This window comes from Struthio camelus, chromosome 1 (assembly GCF_040807025.1).
Source record: "Struthio camelus isolate bStrCam1 chromosome 1, bStrCam1.hap1, whole genome shotgun sequence".
NCBI lineage: Eukaryota > Metazoa > Chordata > Aves > Struthioniformes > Struthionidae > Struthio > Struthio camelus.
In genome coordinates, this window is record NC_090942.1 from 127,602,289 (window position 1) to 127,621,674 (window position 19,386).

General features: G+C 36.2%; 1 protein-coding gene across 11 annotated transcripts in view; it reads left to right on the forward strand.

The window, feature by feature from the left end:
* The window catches only part of CASK (calcium/calmodulin dependent serine protein kinase), a 242,401-nt gene that overhangs the window by 58,708 nt on the left and 164,307 nt on the right, over positions 1–19,386 (forward strand). For all 11 annotated transcript variants that reach the window (XM_068916232.1, XM_068916242.1, XM_068916252.1 and 8 more), the window contains exon 2: positions 2,136–2,248. In XM_068916232.1, the coding sequence (XP_068772333.1) occupies positions 2,136–2,248 (113 nt within the window). The remainder of the gene's footprint in view (positions 1–2,135; positions 2,249–19,386) is intronic.

The following is a 19,386-nucleotide window of genomic DNA, read 5'->3' on the forward strand; positions in this document are numbered from 1 at the left end:
TGTCAACATTATACTGAAGCTGTAGTCTAGGTTTTGAAATATTTTTAAATTATGATAACTTAAATGGGTTTTACACAATTTAAAAGCAATTGTACTTTTGAAAGGTGCTATAATAGTCAACAGGAACTTGAGATAAGGTGACACTGATTTATGTAAAATGGAAATTTTTTTGTAACAGGTTACTTAGTTCTATGTCAACAGCTCTTCAAATTAAGTTAGTTGAACCTTTTTATTTACGGGTGTCAGGGGAGTTCTATATATTTAAAGTCTTTATTGAATGTATTTTTAAGATGGTCATACTAACTATAAATACTAAGTAATAGTGGGGTCTAATTACAGATAGGGAGAAAACAGTCATCTGGCGAGTTTGATCGTACAGTAGGAGCATGTTTAAGTTTTCTTGCGTAAGTAGTTCTGTTTGAGTGTAGTGACATAATTCACGTGTATGTAATTATGTTAATAAATGTTTTTCTTGAATCTGAATGTTTAGTTTGTCATTCATTGCCTGGTTTGGTATTCATACTCTGTCAGAAATCAACCTATTTCAAGAAAACTGTGGAGTATGTTCTTTAAAGAGCTAAAATCTTATTTTTGTACTTTGAGACTGCAGGTTTGGTAGTGTAGCAAACTGCCTAAATGCTGAAGTTACAAGGGTTTGTGAGTAAGTGCCCTCAGTTGGACCTTTCTCCTTTTTAGGGAACCTTTTATTTTGGAGAAATGGGTTGCTTTGGAATGTCATTGCTCAAAAACCCATAAACTAACTTCCAGTTCACTACCTGGATGGAAGAATCCATCTTTTAAGCTATATTTTACCTTTTATTGAACAGTCACCTGCTGAGTGAAATCAATAGATGAATTTCCAAGCACAGGCTCTTTCCACCCTTATGTCCTTTTGAGAAGACTTTAGAATGAATGTCTGTAGCTACTAGCATGTCAGTCATTGAATATGTAGCAACAAAAAAGGATTGACTTTGCTACAACTGTTGAAGTCTTGAAAATATCTTATTTCATTTTCCTAACCTATTAGAGTAATTTTTCATCTCTGAGTGCCTTACCTGCCATAATTGTCTGATTTTACTGTCTGTTAACATAACAGTATGGAAGATTTCATATTCTAAATTAAAGCACCAGGAACTTAAAATCCTCTATTGAATCCCCCACCCCACCCCAAGTATGCATTTCAATAGTGATATTTTTAAAGTGGAACTTCTTAGAGTACCATTGTATTGGCTCATATTTTGGCAAATGTGATTTTGAAAAATAACTAACTTTTAGTAGGTTTAATGTGATACTAATATCAGTCTGAATTAGTTTAAATAGATCTTCCATATCTGTAATTTTATGGAGTTCTTGAAGCACTAAAGAAGAGAGAAAATGATAGGCTTTTGTGGAATTTCAAAGTGCTGTAAGTTATTCATGTCTACTGGTGTCAAATTAGCTGAAAATAAAGCTAATTTTTTTTTAAAGGAAACAAAAAGCATGACAACGCTTTAGTTGCTTTGCCATTACTTTAAAGTAATATCCTTTCAGTTGTTTCAGATAATAGTAATTTCTTAACTCTAGTCTAGCACTGAAAGCAAGAACATGCCTCTCCCCTTTTTTTTTTTTTTTTTTTTTTTACTTTTTACTCCACCTGGTACTGTCAGTCTGAAGTAATCTCTGTTAAATTTTCTTTTTGAACTCCAGAAGACGAATAAGGACTGCAGAATGTGATCAGTTAGTATATAAACCATGGATACTACTTGTATTAGAAGCACTTTAGGAAGCTTGCAATTCAATTACAATAATTTTATGCATTTTCCCCATTTTGACTATGTATCAAAATGGCAGCCATTTAAAATTTAGTAATAGTGCTAGTGTATTATACAAGGTTTCTCAGAGTATAGCCTTTCTAAACTGGCTGGAAAAGAGAACATATTTGAGCTTTCTTTAATATAGAAAAATAGAAAGTTCTTGAAGTGTTCTTTACATTGATCTGTAGTCATTTTTTAAAAATTAATTGGGCAACGAGGATGAGTGATGATAGCTCCTATATAAATACTATAATTGAATGATATGTTGGATTCTGTGGTTCATTTAGAAACAATGGAAAGAATGGATTATTTATTGCTGATTTTTGTCTGTGTGTATTTCAGGGGTCCATTCAGCGTTGTGCGGCGATGTATCAACAGGGAAACAGGGCAACAGTTTGCTGTAAAGATTGTCGATGTAGCAAAATTCACTTCAAGTCCTGGATTAAGCACAGAAGGTAAGAGGGAATAAGTAAATCCTAAGCAGATGTTTTCTGGGTTTTTGTTATGTTAACCATTTCCATGCTTGCTTGCTTTTTAAGAAAACGTCTGTCTTATGTTTTGTAGAAGTTTTAAAGCAATGTCCTGTATCTAATTCAACTTGATTTAACGCAGTGCCTGCATTTCTAATCTAATGGGAGTATACAAAAATCTTCGTTTTTTCCGTTCCACTTGAGTTACATTGATATATTTAGAATTGAAGTTAGCAGATCATTGATCTAACAGATTATAAACACTTTAGTGTGTTTTTTTCTTTCAATTTTTGTTTTGGTTTGGTTTTAGTTTGTAACATTAAGAGACACAAGCTGTATAAATGAATGCTATGGCATTCCCTAAACTCATTGAGTGGGCCGTGACTTGCAGCCAAGGGGGCATCTCTTACATAGAATAAATATTAGATTACTTAACCTGGGGGGAATTGTATGTATGAATTGTGTTAAAGTGTAAGCTGGAATGATGAGATTAACTCTTTTATCTCAGAGTTTTGGCCTCTCCAAGACCGCTTTAAGGTTCTTTCTACAACTTTTCACCTCCAGTCTTGTCTTTGAGGCGCAGGGGTAGGGAAGAAGGACACTTGTAAATCGTAAAACAAGAAAGATCCCCAAACAAGGTGACTTGTGAAAAGTCAACCTTCCCCTTACACAGTCTGTCATGCTCTAAAACTTGCTAGTCCTCGAATTACGTTCGAATTTGATCCCATATGTCCAGGGAACAGCCCTTCAGGAAGACTCCCAATCTCTTTGTCTGCAGGCAAGGCTGCCCTAACATAGATGACTGCAGAGTAGCAGACTGTATTTGGCCTGCTATGAGGATGTTAATGGGGAATTACCAGGTAGAATGTGCCCAGATTATTATATAATTCTATTAGCCTGTGGTATTTCCTGAAGAAATTTCTGTGTTTGACTTCTGAGAGGGACTGCCAACAGTTCTTTCTAAATTTTCACTATGCATTATGCTGTTGCAGAGGCTTACACATAATCATGTTTCAGCAGAGCAATCTGTTTCTTAAGGACACTTCTGCAGGCAACCTATGGAGTTTGGGAGGCACTGCTTGGAGTTAAATGTCACATGAATATGCGTATGGACAATTGATGGAAAGGGAACAAAGGTTACCAGCACTTGGAAAGAGAGACTTTTGTGTGCCTATTCAAAACCCAGCTGCTTCCTCTGTACATCAGAGTCCCACAAGGAAGTTCTGAGCCTGAGGGAGCTCATAAGAAGTCCATCCATTAATTTTACATGCATGTACAGCACTAAGAAGTAAAGGCAGAGTATGGCTCTACAGTTAGATCTAAAATGTCTCTTGAGTCCTTTTAAGTACCTATATGGGATGAAATGTGTTTATGGATAAGAACTTTCAGTCATTTTTAATGTATTTATGTGAGTTTATAGTGTAGTCTTGTGGCAAAGGCAGCCAACGACATAGCAGACTAGTAACAAGAGTGTGGCCAGGAGGTCAAAGGAAGTGATTATGCTCTCCTTCCGTTCAGTATTTGTGAGACCGCATGTGGAGCACTGTGCTCAGTTTTGGTTTCCGCAGCACAAAAAAAGACAATGACTTACTAGAACAAGCCCACCAGAGCGCCCCTCAAAATGTGTAGAGGCTGGAGTACATAATTTCAGAGCAGAAGCTGAGAGAACTGGGTTTATTCGGCATAAGAGAAACAAAGGTAAGATCTTAGTGCTGTCTTCAACTACTTAGCGGAAGGGTAGTGAGAAGATGGAGCTAGACTCTTCTTGGAGGTGCACAGTGAAAAGACAAGAGGCAATGGGGCAAGTTGCAACATGGGAAACTCTGATTAGATTTAAGAAACTTTTCACCCTGAGGATGGTAAAACTCTGGCATGGGTTGCCCAGAGAGGTGGTGGAGTCTGCGTCTTTGGAATCTCTCAGAACTGGGCTGGACAAGGCCTTGAGCCACCTGCTCTAGTTTGACCCACTTTGAGCAGGAGTTCAGGCTAGATGACTTCTATAGGTCTTTTCCAACTTATGTGTTTCTGTGATATTAGCATCAAAATTCTGTGTGTGATCTGCAGGGGAATGTAATTGTGATACTATTTATGGAGAAAATTAAGACTTAACAGTACAGTGCTCAAAAAGGAGTTAATTTAGAACTGTTCTTGATACAAGAAAAAGTATCATATTCCACTCTCTTAAACCTGCCAGGAGATTGACCATGGAATACATTTTAAAGGAAAGACTATTTACTAGTCTTCATAATTCATTTAAAAAAGAAAAAAACTATTTACCTCTTACGTTAATGATATCTACCTTACCATAGTAACAAAAACAACCAAACTTTGAAAAATTAATGTTTCTCTAGGCTAGTCTGTGTTTATCAGTTGAAAGTGTTATGAGCGCTTGTGGTATTTAATAGAGCTGTCACCAGATTGTAAGGAAAATTTGTAACTAGCTTAGCAGTTTTTCCGTAAGGCTGCTTTATAGATATAACACGTATCCACACAGACATCTCAAGTGACTTTTTTTATCTCTGTGTGCATCTTTGCAATGGTTTGGTAATGGAAAAAAAAAAATTAATACTATGTAATGATGCCTGACAGCTAACAAATCTAATTTAGACTAAATTCTATTGGATTCAAGTATTCATGGTCTTGCATACTGTGTATCATCAGTTTCTGTAGTGTCATAATTCATTCATATTAATAAAGTCTGTTGACACCTTGTCACTGCTCAAGTGGCTGCATGATCTACTGGATTAATGTTGGGTGTTTCACATGATGACGGACTCTACATTTCTCTATTTCTTTCATATTGCAGAGAACCCAAAAAACAAAGTATACATTAAAAAATGTAAAGTTTGAATTTCTTCAGATATAAATGAGAATATTTTTAATACTCAATTTAGAGGATTCACATGGAAGATTACGTGAAGCTATCAGAAGCTAGTATACCCATTGAGGTCTAGTAAAAATATCAAAGTAAATAAAGTCATTTTCAAATACAGCTCTTTGTCATTATACCCAAAACTATTGGTATAGAAATGCGTAAAAAGTATTTACCTTGTTTCTGAATCTGCTGTAGCTTGCACCATAGTTACGTTTTACTGTCCATTTTTTTTCTTCTGCTCTCTTCACTTTCCATGGGTGTTCTTTTCATTTTTTTCTCTGTATGACTTGTGTATTTTGCATTTAGTTAGATATTCAGTGTTGGAACAGTTATGAGAACTACACACACAGTTTCTTAAGAGGAGACTGTTGATAGGTTCCTTACCACTTATTAAAATCAATATATTTTATTTGCTTTTCTTAATGTTTAATTGCTCTCTTATAACGTGCTGAGTGTTTTTAAAGCAATGTAAATATGAAGGGTAGTGTCCTATGCATGTCTTGTAGGTCTTTTTTCAAGATTTAGTTCATCGTGTATCAGAATCAGTTATCTGTCGTTCGTTTTGATAGAAGTGTTCTCACAAAGAAAAAGATTACCATGGTTTTCACCACCTTCTAATAGGTTAGATAGATCTAATTTATTGGACAATTTTATGCATATATGTACAGGTTTGTATGCAAGCAGGCCACTGCAAAACTGAATAGATGAGCTGATAAGGAAAGATCAGGGTTCCTTCAGAAGCCCAACTGGATCTACTAGAAGCAAGTTGTGAAGTCAGTCTCTACAAAATGTTTTGGATGTGACAAAGGACGAAATTGTAATCAAGAAAGAATCCTTCTGAATTCTTTGGCCACTTCTAGTAGTGACAGGGGCAAGATAACTGAATGAAAATTCATGTTGCTATACGTCAACTGTATCATAGGACAACAGTTCCAAAATGATATTTTTGGAAAAAAGATTACAAATTAGCATCAGGTTGTTTTTATTCTGCAGAAGGCATCCAGATCTTTTCCTTTACATACTTTCAGGTTTTGAGTGATTTTCTTATAATTGTGACCTTGTTCTTTTTCTGCTTTTTTCCTTACATAAAACCTATAAATGTTTTTTTAATTTCCGTTTGGACTTGCATTTGTTAAATTACTTTGTTAGGCTAGTTCATTTGAAAGGCTTTGATTTAATTCTGAGTAAAGATACATAGCTAAGTATCTTTTGATATTGGAAGGCTGTGGTGAGTCACAAGCTATCTTTTTGCAGAAGGATCTGTGTGTAGGACAGCCTAACTGTGCAAGATCTCGCCCTATCCCCTGGCTTTTAAAGGGTTTTAACAAAAATACGGTATTACTGTTGAGCTCAGATCTCTGAGTACAAAAGAAATCTGATCACGCACAGACTTACTTTTTTTTTTTTGTTGATACTATAGCACATGTAGATTAGATTTGAAGGAATAATAAGGGAGACTGCCTTTAATTTGAAAACAGCTACCTATCCGGAACTTCAGGTAGTTGTCAGTTCTGTGTTATAGCATATTTCACTGGTATTTACTAAAATATATATAACTAAAGGAAACTTTTCACTCTAGTAAGGCGAACTACATACTGTGTTTTTAGGAGCAATATAAAAAATAGATCAAGGGAAGTTTTCTTCTGTGTGGCACGGTTGGGTCCAAACCTGAGCTGTTGTGTCCAGTTTGGGGCTTCACAGTTCAAGGGATACTGAAAAACTGGAAAGGGCCCAGCAGAGGGCTTCCAAGATCAATGAGACCCTAAATCCCATGATGGGCAGTGAGAGGTTGTGGGAGCTGGGCACATTTAGTCTGGTAAAGTGGCTAAGGGGTGATTGTAGTAGTAGCTGACAGCTACTTGAAGGTTACAGAACCAAACTGTTTTCGGTAGTGACAGGTAGTACAGCAAAGGATAATGGCCACTAGTTATGGCTTGGAAGATTCAGATTGGACATGAGGGAAAACTTGGCCACGTGGAGGGTAACACAGTAGGGGCAGGTTACCCAGGGAGGCTACAGAACTCTCCTTGGAGGTTTCAGGACTGCTAGATGAAGGCACAGTTATCCCAATCTAGTGCTGGCAGTAGCCTTGCTTTGAGTTGGAGGTTAAATTGAATGACCTTCAGAGGTCACTTCCTGCCAATATTTCCATGATTTAGTGAAAACAGGAGGAAGGAGTTGATACAGATTTTCTTTCACTGAAGGCAGAAAATGCGAGGCTTTTTCAGAGAAAGAAAAGCTGCATCAGTTTTGACTTTTCTTTATTATTATTATTATTAACGATGAGAAATCTTAATGTAAGTATTGTAGTGATGGTGATATTGCAGATATCACTGTTATACAGGCGCGTTCTTGAAGATTCATTGAGTATATGTCTTGGTGCTGAAGAGACCAAGTCGTCTCTATAGACTTCAAAATCACATATTTAGTGACACCTCTTGTTAACATGAAGATGCACAAATATAGGATTTTTGAAGCAGACACGTTTAAAATGCTCGTAGCCGCCTGTCATTGTGTCTGTGTTGCTGATCCTGTAAATATCACTGTATCTTCTGTGTTACTGTACAAACAGTACTGCAAGTTGGAGTTAAAAGGGGGGAAGTATTTGAATGTATTGTGTAGCTATGCTAATACTGAACCAAGTATAAAAACGCTTTTAGGAAAAAAATCTAGGTTACACTACACTAACAGAGTTTGTTCCTGTCAACAGAACTTGATGACAATGAAGACTGATTATTAATCACCAGTCTTCATTTCAAGAATCTACATTTCTGGGAAACGCATAATTCCTAGCTTAATTCTTCTACTTTCATACGTGGGTCAAAATGTTCTGGTTTGGTACAGAAAATGTTACCTAAGCCTTTCTGAACCTTTGTTTCTTGTCTTAACTTAATGGAAGATTTGAGTTTTATTTTGTTTTTCTGGAGAAACGATAGACTCTTTTGATTATAATTCAGTTTAACTTATCTGTATGTACAAATTTCATAAATGTTTAACTGTTCTTTAGTTCTGCTGTAACTTCTGTAAATGAAATGTCATTGGAATTAAATACTTCTGTGTGGAAAGATAATATAAAAAACTGAAACCAATTTTTTTTCTTCCCAGAAGACATTTCTGTAAGTGTAGAAATATGTTAACGAGATAATAGATATAATGAATCACAGGAATGCATGAAAACATAATAAGTTTTTTTTTTTTTAAAAAGACTCCATTTCTCCCACTCATGATAGAAGCAGTGCACATGTATGTACTTTCTGTCAGCACTTTGTGTAGTGTCGTATTTAAAAAGTTGTGTAAAATAGGGCTATATATATCTGTATTTGGATGCTGTTTCTAGTGTGGGCCTCGATGTGGGGTTTGACTAGATCCAGGCATGAGATAAAGATGCTGGGTGTCACTGATCAAGTTACCACTGCTTTGACCTCTTTTGGGGTCCCACATAAAAATTTGATTGGATCAAGGAGATGAACAGGATATAAGGAGATACAGTCTTTCATCTAGATCGTAAGCACAGAGTAATAATGATCAGCAATATCGTGCTTGTTTTCAAGAACATCAAATTTTGCAAGGCCATTCACAGCAATGTTGACAATGTAATGCTTTTCCTTCCCATCTTCAGAAGGAAAAGCATAGCTTGTGGATTTAACACCCAGTTTAAAGTACGTAGGAATATTTACCTAATTTTTGGTAAATTATTGCTCAAGCAATATTATTGATCGATCTTTAAGTTGTTTATGCATTGCAAGCAACTGGTTCTTTATTCCTTCTAATCAATCTCCAGAACAAAGGAGAGTTTTGTTTCTTATATGACTTTAGTCCCTTGCTTTTACTATGTGTCTTTGTTAGGTTTTATATAGTATTGAACACAGAAGGGCTTTGGAGGACTGCTCTTCCCCCCCCATGCCTTTTTTTTTTTTTTCGTCTTTACTACTTGGCTACTTATTGTTCTGATAACATGATCCATCTGTTCCTGATTTCGCTGTAGTGCCAGTGTTGTAGAAAGGACTGTTGTATTTAGTGGCTGAAACCACTATGGACTATTACACATTGCCAGATTAGGTATATGTTTACATAACAATATTGTGAAACTGCTTTTGAGGGTGCTACCATCGAGCTGAGTGGCAATATTAATCACTACATGTCCAACTTTATAAATGTAAGCAGTACCCTTCATAGGTTTCAAAATGCAATTATATGAAATGTATGACTAATTTTAGTAATTATTCATTCTAAAAATAACATATTTGAGTATTAGTAAAAAATTGCTGTATCTTGAAATTCTTCAAATGCATATAATAGTGAAATACATATATAGTTAGTACTAAACAATTTATTCTACAGATAGTTTGTAACTGTTGTGTGTTACTTAACTGTCTATATAGTTTACATGAATTTTTTAAAAATAATCATAATGGTTTGAAAAGTATTCCTGAAATGACGTAGTTATGATCCTTTCTGTCATTCTGCATCTCATTTCCACAGGTAATTACTGTGAGCAAGAAAATAAGACCTATGCAGATGAATCTTGTAACAAACAATTTTTTTTTAATTTATTGTCATTCAGATCAATGAAATGCAGTGAATGTAGTTTGTCACTCCAAAGGTAATTCCTCTTTCTACATATGAAATAGAGTTTAGCAACCATTAAGGATTAAATTTTTTACTGAAGTAACTAGTATCGCTAAATGTGTGAATCTTAGTTGAAACAGACTTTTTGGATAATATGTAATGCCATACCTTTTTTCAGAGAAGTACACCTCATGTACATTTTTATGTCTTTCCAAGCCATAAATAAAATTTACTAATTAAGGAAGATTTCCATACAGACTTGTACTTAAGCATCACTTTTGCTTAATCTGGACTAAAACTGCCTGGTCCTTCAGTCTGTTGTTTGAATCCAACCTGTATCTAGGAGTTCACAAACAATTAGAATGTAAATTTCACAGAAAATTAGAGTTGAAAACATTAATGTATGGATTTTATTTCTACTTGATAGAATTTTTGAATTTAGGAAAAACATATCTTTAGATTAAACATACTTTGTAGTTCAGCATAAATCTTCACAGAGCCCGAAAGATAAGAGGCAATTGATACTATTTATTCCTTAACAAACTAACAAAATGATGACTGTCAAGTAGTTGGAATATCCCCTGGTATACTGAATACCTTAGAAAAGTCTTGAAAAACAGTTGTCCAAGATTTGTTTTGTTTTTTCCTGGTGGTAAGCCTGCCACTGAAATGTCCATCCCAGTTGACTACAGTTACATACTCTCATCAATCACTGAACCTGATGCTGCCTTCCAAAGCATATCCTGTACCCTGTAATGAAGGTTATAGCAGCCTTTTCTACAACTCTCTCTCTCTCCCCCTGAAAAACAAGCAAAACAAACCATCAGGTACCTCTCACTATTAATTAAAAATAGGCTTTAAATTTGCAAATTATCATAAACTTTTCTGTACCTTACTAAGTATTTAGTTGCATGCATATGGTAGTTTAAGATTATGATGGTTTATATTTGCTATTTAAGTATATGAAGTATTCCGCAAAGAAGATGTCTGAGAACTCTGCTTTGTGTCAGTCAGGCCTGAATTATCTAGGAAGATAATATGTTGAACACTTTTCCTTTAAGTATATTTACACAGATTCTACAAATGCAACTTTAGAAATTCCCCTGAGCTTTAATACGATTTCTTACATATATTAAACCTACATGATTTTTATAATTCTCTTGTTTATTTGGTAGGAGGCTTAACCACAAATTGTAAATGTACAGCAAATAGCATGCTGTAAATCTAGAAATCACTTTTTTGGTAAGTGAACAAACCCATCAAAGTAGACTGTCCCCTCCAAAGTAGGCCAAAACCCTTAAACATATGCTTCTAGTCTAAAACCCTAGTTTAATTATATCTGTTCATGCTCAAGAAAGCAAACTGTGTGAAGTCTGATAAAGAAATCGAGCTTTGGAGGGGGGGAAAAAAGTGAGGATATTGCTACTTAAAGTATAAGTAATGCCTGTTTGTTTATTTTTTTAAGTACAATAATCCAAATCATAAATGTGTTTCTTAACCCTGTTTGCAAAGCAAAATATTGTCAAATTTATGCAAATAATTCTGAAAATATGCTTTTAAAATATTTATTCTGAGAATGCTCTCAAGTCTTCATTCTTAAATGTTGTTGCCTTTAATCTGTTTACAAAATGTATGCGGTATGTCCAGCTTCTGTTCCCCAAAAATGGAACGCTTTCCAAACGCTTTTGTCTTTGTACACAGTCTGTACTCATCTAACCAGTCATGGTTCTTGCCAATAATTGTGCTGAAATAGGCTTCCAAATAGGCTTGCCATAATGTGGGCTGGTTATAAACATAGGGGAGATAATAACTGTCAGCTGTATTTTCAAATATTTTCTGTTTGGATAGAAGCGTGTATTCTCTTCTGGTTTGTGCAATCAACAGAACTCAGGATTAACTGCAACTGAGTTGCAATTTCTGATAATCCATTGATCCAAAGAGAACCTAAGTCTTTGGCTTAGATGCTGGATTTTGTTCTTCTGTGAATCTAAAAATAGATGTTACAGAATCACAGAATCATGTCATTGTGATATAATAAAGATCTCTGCATGTCAGTCTTCAAGAATTACTTTTCAAGATAGAATGACAAATATATATCTTGCCATAGCAGTAAACCATGATAAAATTCAGCCTTTCGGTTGTGTGATTTTTGTCTGAGATAGTTTACGTCCTGTGAAAATCTGGCCTGAAATCTTTCTCTTTCAAAAAGAGAGATGTCATGGTTTACTTTCTCAAGTTCCATATTCTTTTGTAGCCTTGTGAATTTTCTGGTAAGTTGGTTAGGGATGTCATAATCTTGAGTAGTCTTCCCACAAATCATCTTCCAAACCTTCCACTTGGAGCTTTTCTGCATGTACTGATGTTTTTCCTGGGCAATTGATGAACAAGGCTTTGAGCCATAGGCAATGGAAATTTGCAAAGGTAAAGATGTGTTAGCATATCTGAATAATAAGATCAGATAAAGAAATAGAGCTTTTAAAATTTGAGGCATCTTTTTGATAAATTATGTATATACAGAGTAATAAACTTTTAAATATTTTATCTATTTTATTCAGATACTGTTTTTCTTAGTTCAAAACTAAAGATACTTGCTTTTACAGTCAACACAAATAGAGATAAACAAGAACGCATAGCTATGTTCAAATTAAAACGTTTTCAGTCTTAGTGGTATCTGCTTAAAAAAATATACCTACCTAATGATTGATATCAATTGCTATGAATTGTATCAATATTTATAAATGGAAGCTAGTCACTTTACATGTCAATTTGCTGCACATACAAAGGTGATTTTAAGTAAGAAATAATGTGCTTATAGGGAAGAACACTTTAATAAAACCAAAACGCATAGCAGAATCCTCCTACCCAACTAAGAGGTCTTCTAATTGAAAAATAGAGGAAAAAATGCTAAAGCTAAAGACCAGTGACAAGCTAGCATCATCCACACTGTAGCTGTTTTAAAAACAAATGGAGAAAACCTGAACTGATCAGTTCTGATTTCATTCTGATTTCGTTCATTTTTGCCTCAGTAATATATAATTTATGTAGAAGTTGAGAGGTCTCTGTCAGGGAATAGAAATACTTAGAGGGGAAAAAACTTCAAAAGGCATGGGGTACAGGAAATTGTTAGTATGACAGTTTGTGAGAATTCGGTAATTTGTGTCAAATTAGCACACACTGAATTGTACGAATGCAAAGATAGCCCTCTTTCTTGAGGGCAAGTCAATGGGTTTAGTCCAGTTGTAAAGATTGCCAAACAATATTAATGTTTTCCAGGGTAAGAGTTGTTTCATTCTTTAGTAGAAAAAAAAAAAAACAACACTTTTGTTTCTCTTAGAATAAAGAAAATCTTTGGAGAAAAGGAAAAAAGAAAATTTAAGAGGAACAATAACTTTACCTCATAGGAGGACAGATGGAAAAGTTTGTTGTTTGGAAGCTACTTGTAAGACAGTTTAAGAAATGATCTTGGCTGACATATAGAGTAAAATATTGGTGATTTTACTTTCTCAATGAAGGGAAGAATTTTGATCTAAATAAATTGAAGACCTTTTGATCTAAATAAATTGAAGACCTGGGGGTTCTAAAGAGACCTATGAACTGAATATTGTTCCTTCAAGACTTTCCATATTTTATCTGCAACTCTAACATCCCACAGTGTCAAAGGGAAATACTTTGTCATTCTCTTCCACCATATTAATGTTCTTAAAACAATGAAAGAAGTGAGGTACAGGAATATGGATTTATTCATAAATTTATGATTAAAATGCACTTTAAGAAAAAATTTGAATGAAGATGCATTATATGTATTCAATTTTATCCTTAATTTTAAAATTGCATTAAATTTCTTGATAATAGTAGATTTAAAAACTATTGCATATATAATCAGTGACTTTAAGAATTGAACTGAGACAACTGTTGTCCTCCCCCCTCCAAAGTAATGAAAAAGACAATGAATGCTTTTAAAGCACTTTGTGCATTCAACCACCTAAAAGATAGAAGGAAGAGAATATTCAGTTTTACTTAAGCATTGTAAGATTGTCACAGTATCTTAGGTTTATGGCCTTGGTTTTTTTGGTGCCAAAAGCTTCGGGAAAAAGATCTCAGTTTTTACAACTCTGTATTATTGCAGTCTAAGCACTCTGAAACACCATTTACTGGTATGTCATTTTCCAGCTACAAGTAATTTATTTTAATGAAAGTGCTTATCAGGGATACCTCTGAACAGCCTACCCATGCTAGTTGTATTGTATATATTTTATATTTTGTTTCATAGTAAGAATCCCACCAGCAAATATACATAGTGGCAGTAAATAAATTGTCAACATAAATGAAAATAAGGTGATGTATAGCTTAAAATATGTAACATATTTATTGGAGGTTTGTTTTTTAAAATCAGTTTATGCACAGAATAAGGCTTAAGATATGTTTCCTTGGAGGGCTGGGGGGGGATGTTTTATGTATTTAGTTTGCCTAAAGTGCTCAACAGGCAAATTCTTTCTTTTTTGACGCTATTGTAGAGAAAAGAGCCTGATTGCGAAAGACTGGTATTAAAAAGTAATATTTTTATTCCTTCAGAACATCTTAGCCTTGGTTAAGGCACTTAAATGACAGTTTGTTTTTAATGCTTTATGGAAATTATTTTATATAAATGCTTCAGGTTCCACCGAAAGTTACTGGCAGAGTCAGCAAAATAAAACCCAAGCCTCTTGATTTCGTCTGGTTCCCTAGAAGAGTAATGAAGTAGTGTTAGGTTAAAAAATGTAATGCTTCATCTACTGTGACAGAATCAAATTTTGTAAATATCTTAAATGTCTGTCGTCTTTAATATTGCCTATGTATAGTGACAATTAACAATTACAGATCCCGGTGAAAATACCACATTAGTTTAGTGTCATGAATAGTGAAATTGGCTTGTGAAATGAACTTTGCCTGAATCAAGGGAGTTGGGATTGTGGGCCCGGGGGCGTTGATAAATCAATTGAGAGGGCCTGTGTTTGAGTTCAGCGTTGCTACAACATCAATGTTCCTTAAAATACAGTGTTTTCAGATCTGTTTGGGTTATCGTCACTGTCTCTTGTCCTCATAGTTGTCTTCGCAAAGCTATGACAAACTGGACTTGTGTTTCCAGCACAGGGCTGGACAGGTGGGGTTGATGTGTTTGGAAAGAGACTTTTCATCTATGATGTTGCAGTTTAAGAACCTTTCTTCTTATTCTGGTGCATACTGATAGTGCAGCTACCATTCCTCTCTTCCAGAAGCTTATCTGTTTGATGGGAAAACAAGTAAAGAAACCTTTCTGCCCAGGTTATATAGGATACTAACATCTAGGATTAAACGCTGCTTGCTGTCTGTGCAGTGTGTGGTCGAGTCTCACTGCTTTGTCTCACCCTGCCCCCTGCCGAGGGTGTTCTGTTAAACCTGGCTGAGCTGATATAACAGCTCCCTGCTGCTAAAGAGGGGAGGGAAAGTCATGGACTTACAGCCTTAGTCTCCTAGTCTTTACTTCCTTGTTGATCAACTTCCTTTTTTTAAATTATACTTTGTTTAAAATCCTTTTAGGTTTAAAGAAGAGTTAGTTTGCTAAGGGGAAAATGTAAGAGAGCCTAGTTTTAATTTCCTCCGCTGGTAGTTTGGATATTGTCTTCAGAGCGAAATATTTCTGTATGTTGTGTGTTAATCTAGAATCTGAGATAATAAATCTATGTGGGATGCTTATAAAACAAGAGAGGTTCACTTCTGCTCAGGGCTGCCAGTGTTTCTTAGTTTAATACATGAATCCAAACTGGTATGGGAATAGAAACTGTAGGAGCATGCTTTTTAAATAGCTGTGGTTGCTACCTCGGTTCCTCCCTAAACAGCTCGCAGGCAATTGTTTAGGTTTTCTTTTTGCCTTAAATACCAAGCAGGCAAGCTAGCTGGAGAAAGAGCATGCACAAGAAAGTGAGAGGAAAAAGCCTTAAATCTTACCAAAGCTGCCATGCCTATCTGTGCTACTGTCCATCTAGTAGGACTGGCCAGATATTAAATATTGGTTAAGGTTTTGAACGTTTCTGTTTTGTTCTGGAAACTATCTAGACTTCCGGGCTCTCTTCCCTCAGTCTCCCATTTTTGTTATGTCCTGTCTGGGTTACAGGGATGGAGTTGGGATTTGCTTTTTCTGTCATCAGCCCTCCCCACCCCCTGCTGTCCTTTTCATTTTTCCTTATTCAATTCTCTTGTATGAATTTTTACCTTTCTTTTGTTTCTGCTTTCTGGAAGTCTTCTCCAGTCTTGTTTTTCACTTCCTATTTTAAGACTTGGGCATATGCTGTTACCAGGGAATGGTGGAGTTAATTGATCACAAGGGAAATACTATAGGATTTCAGCCCAGAATACTTCTTTATTCTGTGCTTATCCCTTTGCGTATTATGACACGAGAGAGATTTCTGCCCTGATTCTTTTGTATTCAGTAACTTCCCTTTGCAGACCATAGTTTGTAACAACTTTTGAGGAATTTTGCACTGTAGTCATTAACAGTCAGAGCTATTTGCAATTCAAGGGTATGGTAATCTCTGAAAATGCAGTACAAACCTGCCTGAGGTGCAAATACTGGTCTGAAGATTGAGAGCACATATATGTGTCACGATCTTTGCAGTAATAACAATTTATTATGTAATGAAAACTTTTTTTTAAACAACTCCTGGTTTTTTTTGTTTGGGTTTTTTTGTTATACAGTAATTTGTATATGGAAAATTGTTTTGTTTTTAGTTATTCCACTTAATGTCTGCCACTGCAAAAAGCTGATATCAGTGATACTGAAAATGATGAGGAGAGATAGATAGTTTATGTATATAAGCAGGTCTGTTCTGTTTTAGTATTTAGAAATGGTTTATGGCAGAATAGAACTTCAGAATTGATTATGCTGGAGTGGCAGTTTGTTTCCTGATAGGAAACCAAGTTCATATCCTGGATCAAATCTGTACCTTCATGTGACAATGCAATAATTTGATTTCTCTTTACTATCAGCACCGTTCTTTATCACCTTTGTGTTTTGCAATCTGATTATTACTGGATTTGATCTGAAGAATATCTTGGCAGATGAAGAAGATTCTTCTCCCTTTTGTTGCTGTGAAATTGTGATTGTTCTTCCTAGCAAAAAGCCCTAGACCTTCAGTTCCTGTATGTGCTTTATTTCCACAATTTATTGACTGCATTTCTGATCCAATGGCCCCAAAAAGAGATGAATACATTTGGTCTAGTTCTGAGGTTACTTGTAAAGAATACAGCAAGAGTAGCAGTTGATAAATTTGAGGGCACTGACTTGGCTGAGATGCTGCTGATTTCAGTATTTGCTTCAATCTCAGAAAATTCTGTTCCTCTTCTCTATCTGTTAATAGAGAATTCCCGAATCATGCATCATTCCATATTTGCCATGCTTATGTTTTGTAGATGCTGGGTGGTACTAAGGCATAGTTTGTTTTGCCCTTCCTACTGTTAATGAGGCTCTTTCTCATGGGGAAGGTAAGAGGTACTTATCTAGGTAAGTGGACTAGAATTTGGTTTAGTATTCCTGCAGATTGACCTTCCCACTGCAGGTGTCTGGGGCTGGGAGAGCTTAAGGAATCTTGTTTTTTTCATAGTTGGATCAAGTCTGTCTGGCAGCGGTTTCTGTCATGGGTTGGTGTGGAGTTGGTTGGTGTTCACTTAAAAGTTCACATATAGAAAAAGTTGAACCTGTTAAAGAATGAGCCACTTCCCAATGGAATTTAAAGTTTTTGAAAGCTACAGTGGGGCTACACTTCAGCATTTTTGCAATGTGATACCTGTTGTGATTTATTTATGAAAACTGCGATCTTGATAGCAGTCAATTCCATGAAGTGGTATGGGGGGGGATAAGCTTCCCTAAGGTTAATTCTTCTCATAGTGTTCTTTTAAGATAGGGTGTTCCTTCAAGGATTCTTCCAAAGACAAGTTCCACCTAAAGCAGGATGTTAACTTTTCAGCTGTGCTCTCAAAACACTGTACTTCTGTGGCAAAAGCTGTATTTTACATCAGTGAAGTACAGAGGAATCTTTTGAATGCTAAGATCAGATTCTTAAGGCAGTTCCAATGCTCTGTGCACTGTTAGTTGATGTATCCAGAGGAACATCCATTCTCACACACTAATGTGAAATGAGTAATAGCTGCATTAAAGATTTACTGTGACACTGTCAAGGCGTACCTCTTTTCAGTTGTGAAAACTCACTCCAAGGCAGAAAATGCTTTGATTGCCCTGCTGAGTAATATCTCCGTTCTGAACCACCTGGCTGCTAAACAGCCACTTGAAGCTCCATTCAGATTTTAAGCAAGTAATATGCCTAAGCACCCATTCTTGGCGGAGTTAGTCCTGCAGTTTGAGGAGACTTCAGTTTCAAGAAGTGGTGATTATGAGTTGTTAATCCTGGAGTCTTTCAAATCTGAAGTTTTAAAGGAAACTAATTCCATGAAAACTGACTTTGAGATGTAAAGGCTACGTATACATTCACTTCTGCCCTCTTCTCTCCAGCCTCCCACTGCTCTCAAATTCCTTGAGCATCTGGTTAGGCTCAAAAGGGAACAAAGTTAGGAGAAGCAAATTGTATTAAATCATGAGTACATAGCAGCTGTCATGAATGAATAAACTGGTCAAATATAAATGAAATTAAAATATTGTTGGAAAAACTGTCTTTGCTATGTTCCCTTTGCTGCAACTGTAGGGCATGAATTGTAGTATCATTGACCTGCAGGGAGTTAAAGTTGGGCAATTGTTCTTTTGCATATCCTACCAGTATGACCAGAGCAGAAAGATGGGCCTGCTCCCTCTGCTTCTTCTTTGGACTTGATTGTGGGCATTGAGTAATGTGCATGTCGCGTTTTGGCATGACTCCATAATGCAGCAAGCGTTATAACAATGTGATAAAACAGGAAAAGGAGCAGTTTTGTGTAATTTTTATATTGTTCCTCCATTATTGAGAAGTAAATTGTCATTTGAGCACAGCGCACAGATGCAGCGGTTCACGCAGAAGGGCGCAAGAAGGCCCCTTCATCTCCAGTCTTAGTAGTGTTTTCTCCCTCAGGTATGGTGTTGACACACTGCAGAGTTCATTCTCCGGTAGCTGTTGGGGTTGCTGTGTCAGAGGCTTCCACCCAGACCGACCTTTTGACAGTAGATGTAGCTCTGCAGGTCTCAGGTTGCAAGGAGTGCCTGGGGCCTCTCTGTGAAGCTGGGGCTGACAGTCATCTCTCCTGCAGAGGGTATGCTGTGGTTGATGAGTTGTGTCACCAGGACAAGGAGTTACAGGAAGAAGTAGCATCTGTGAAGATGAGCAAGAGATAGGATATTCTCGGAGACTCTACAGCTTCAGGAGTCTTAACCCCCCATTGCAGTGGAGATGCAGGTGGGCTCAGTGCCATGTGAAGCAGTAAGTCATAAGTCTGTAGAAGATGAACATTGGAAAATGGTCACTCCTTGTATGAGGAGAAAGGCTCGTCTTCCTCCTAAAACTTGCAGTTGACGAACAGGTTTAGTGCCCTCTAAGCTGAGGAGGAGCTGGGCATGGCTTCATGAGAAGCAACTGAGGCAATGGACCCTGTGCCACACAGGATCACTCAGAAGAAGCAGCAAGTTATTGTTGTAGGTGACTCACTGCTGCCAGGGACAGAGGCACCCATCTGCTGACCTGAC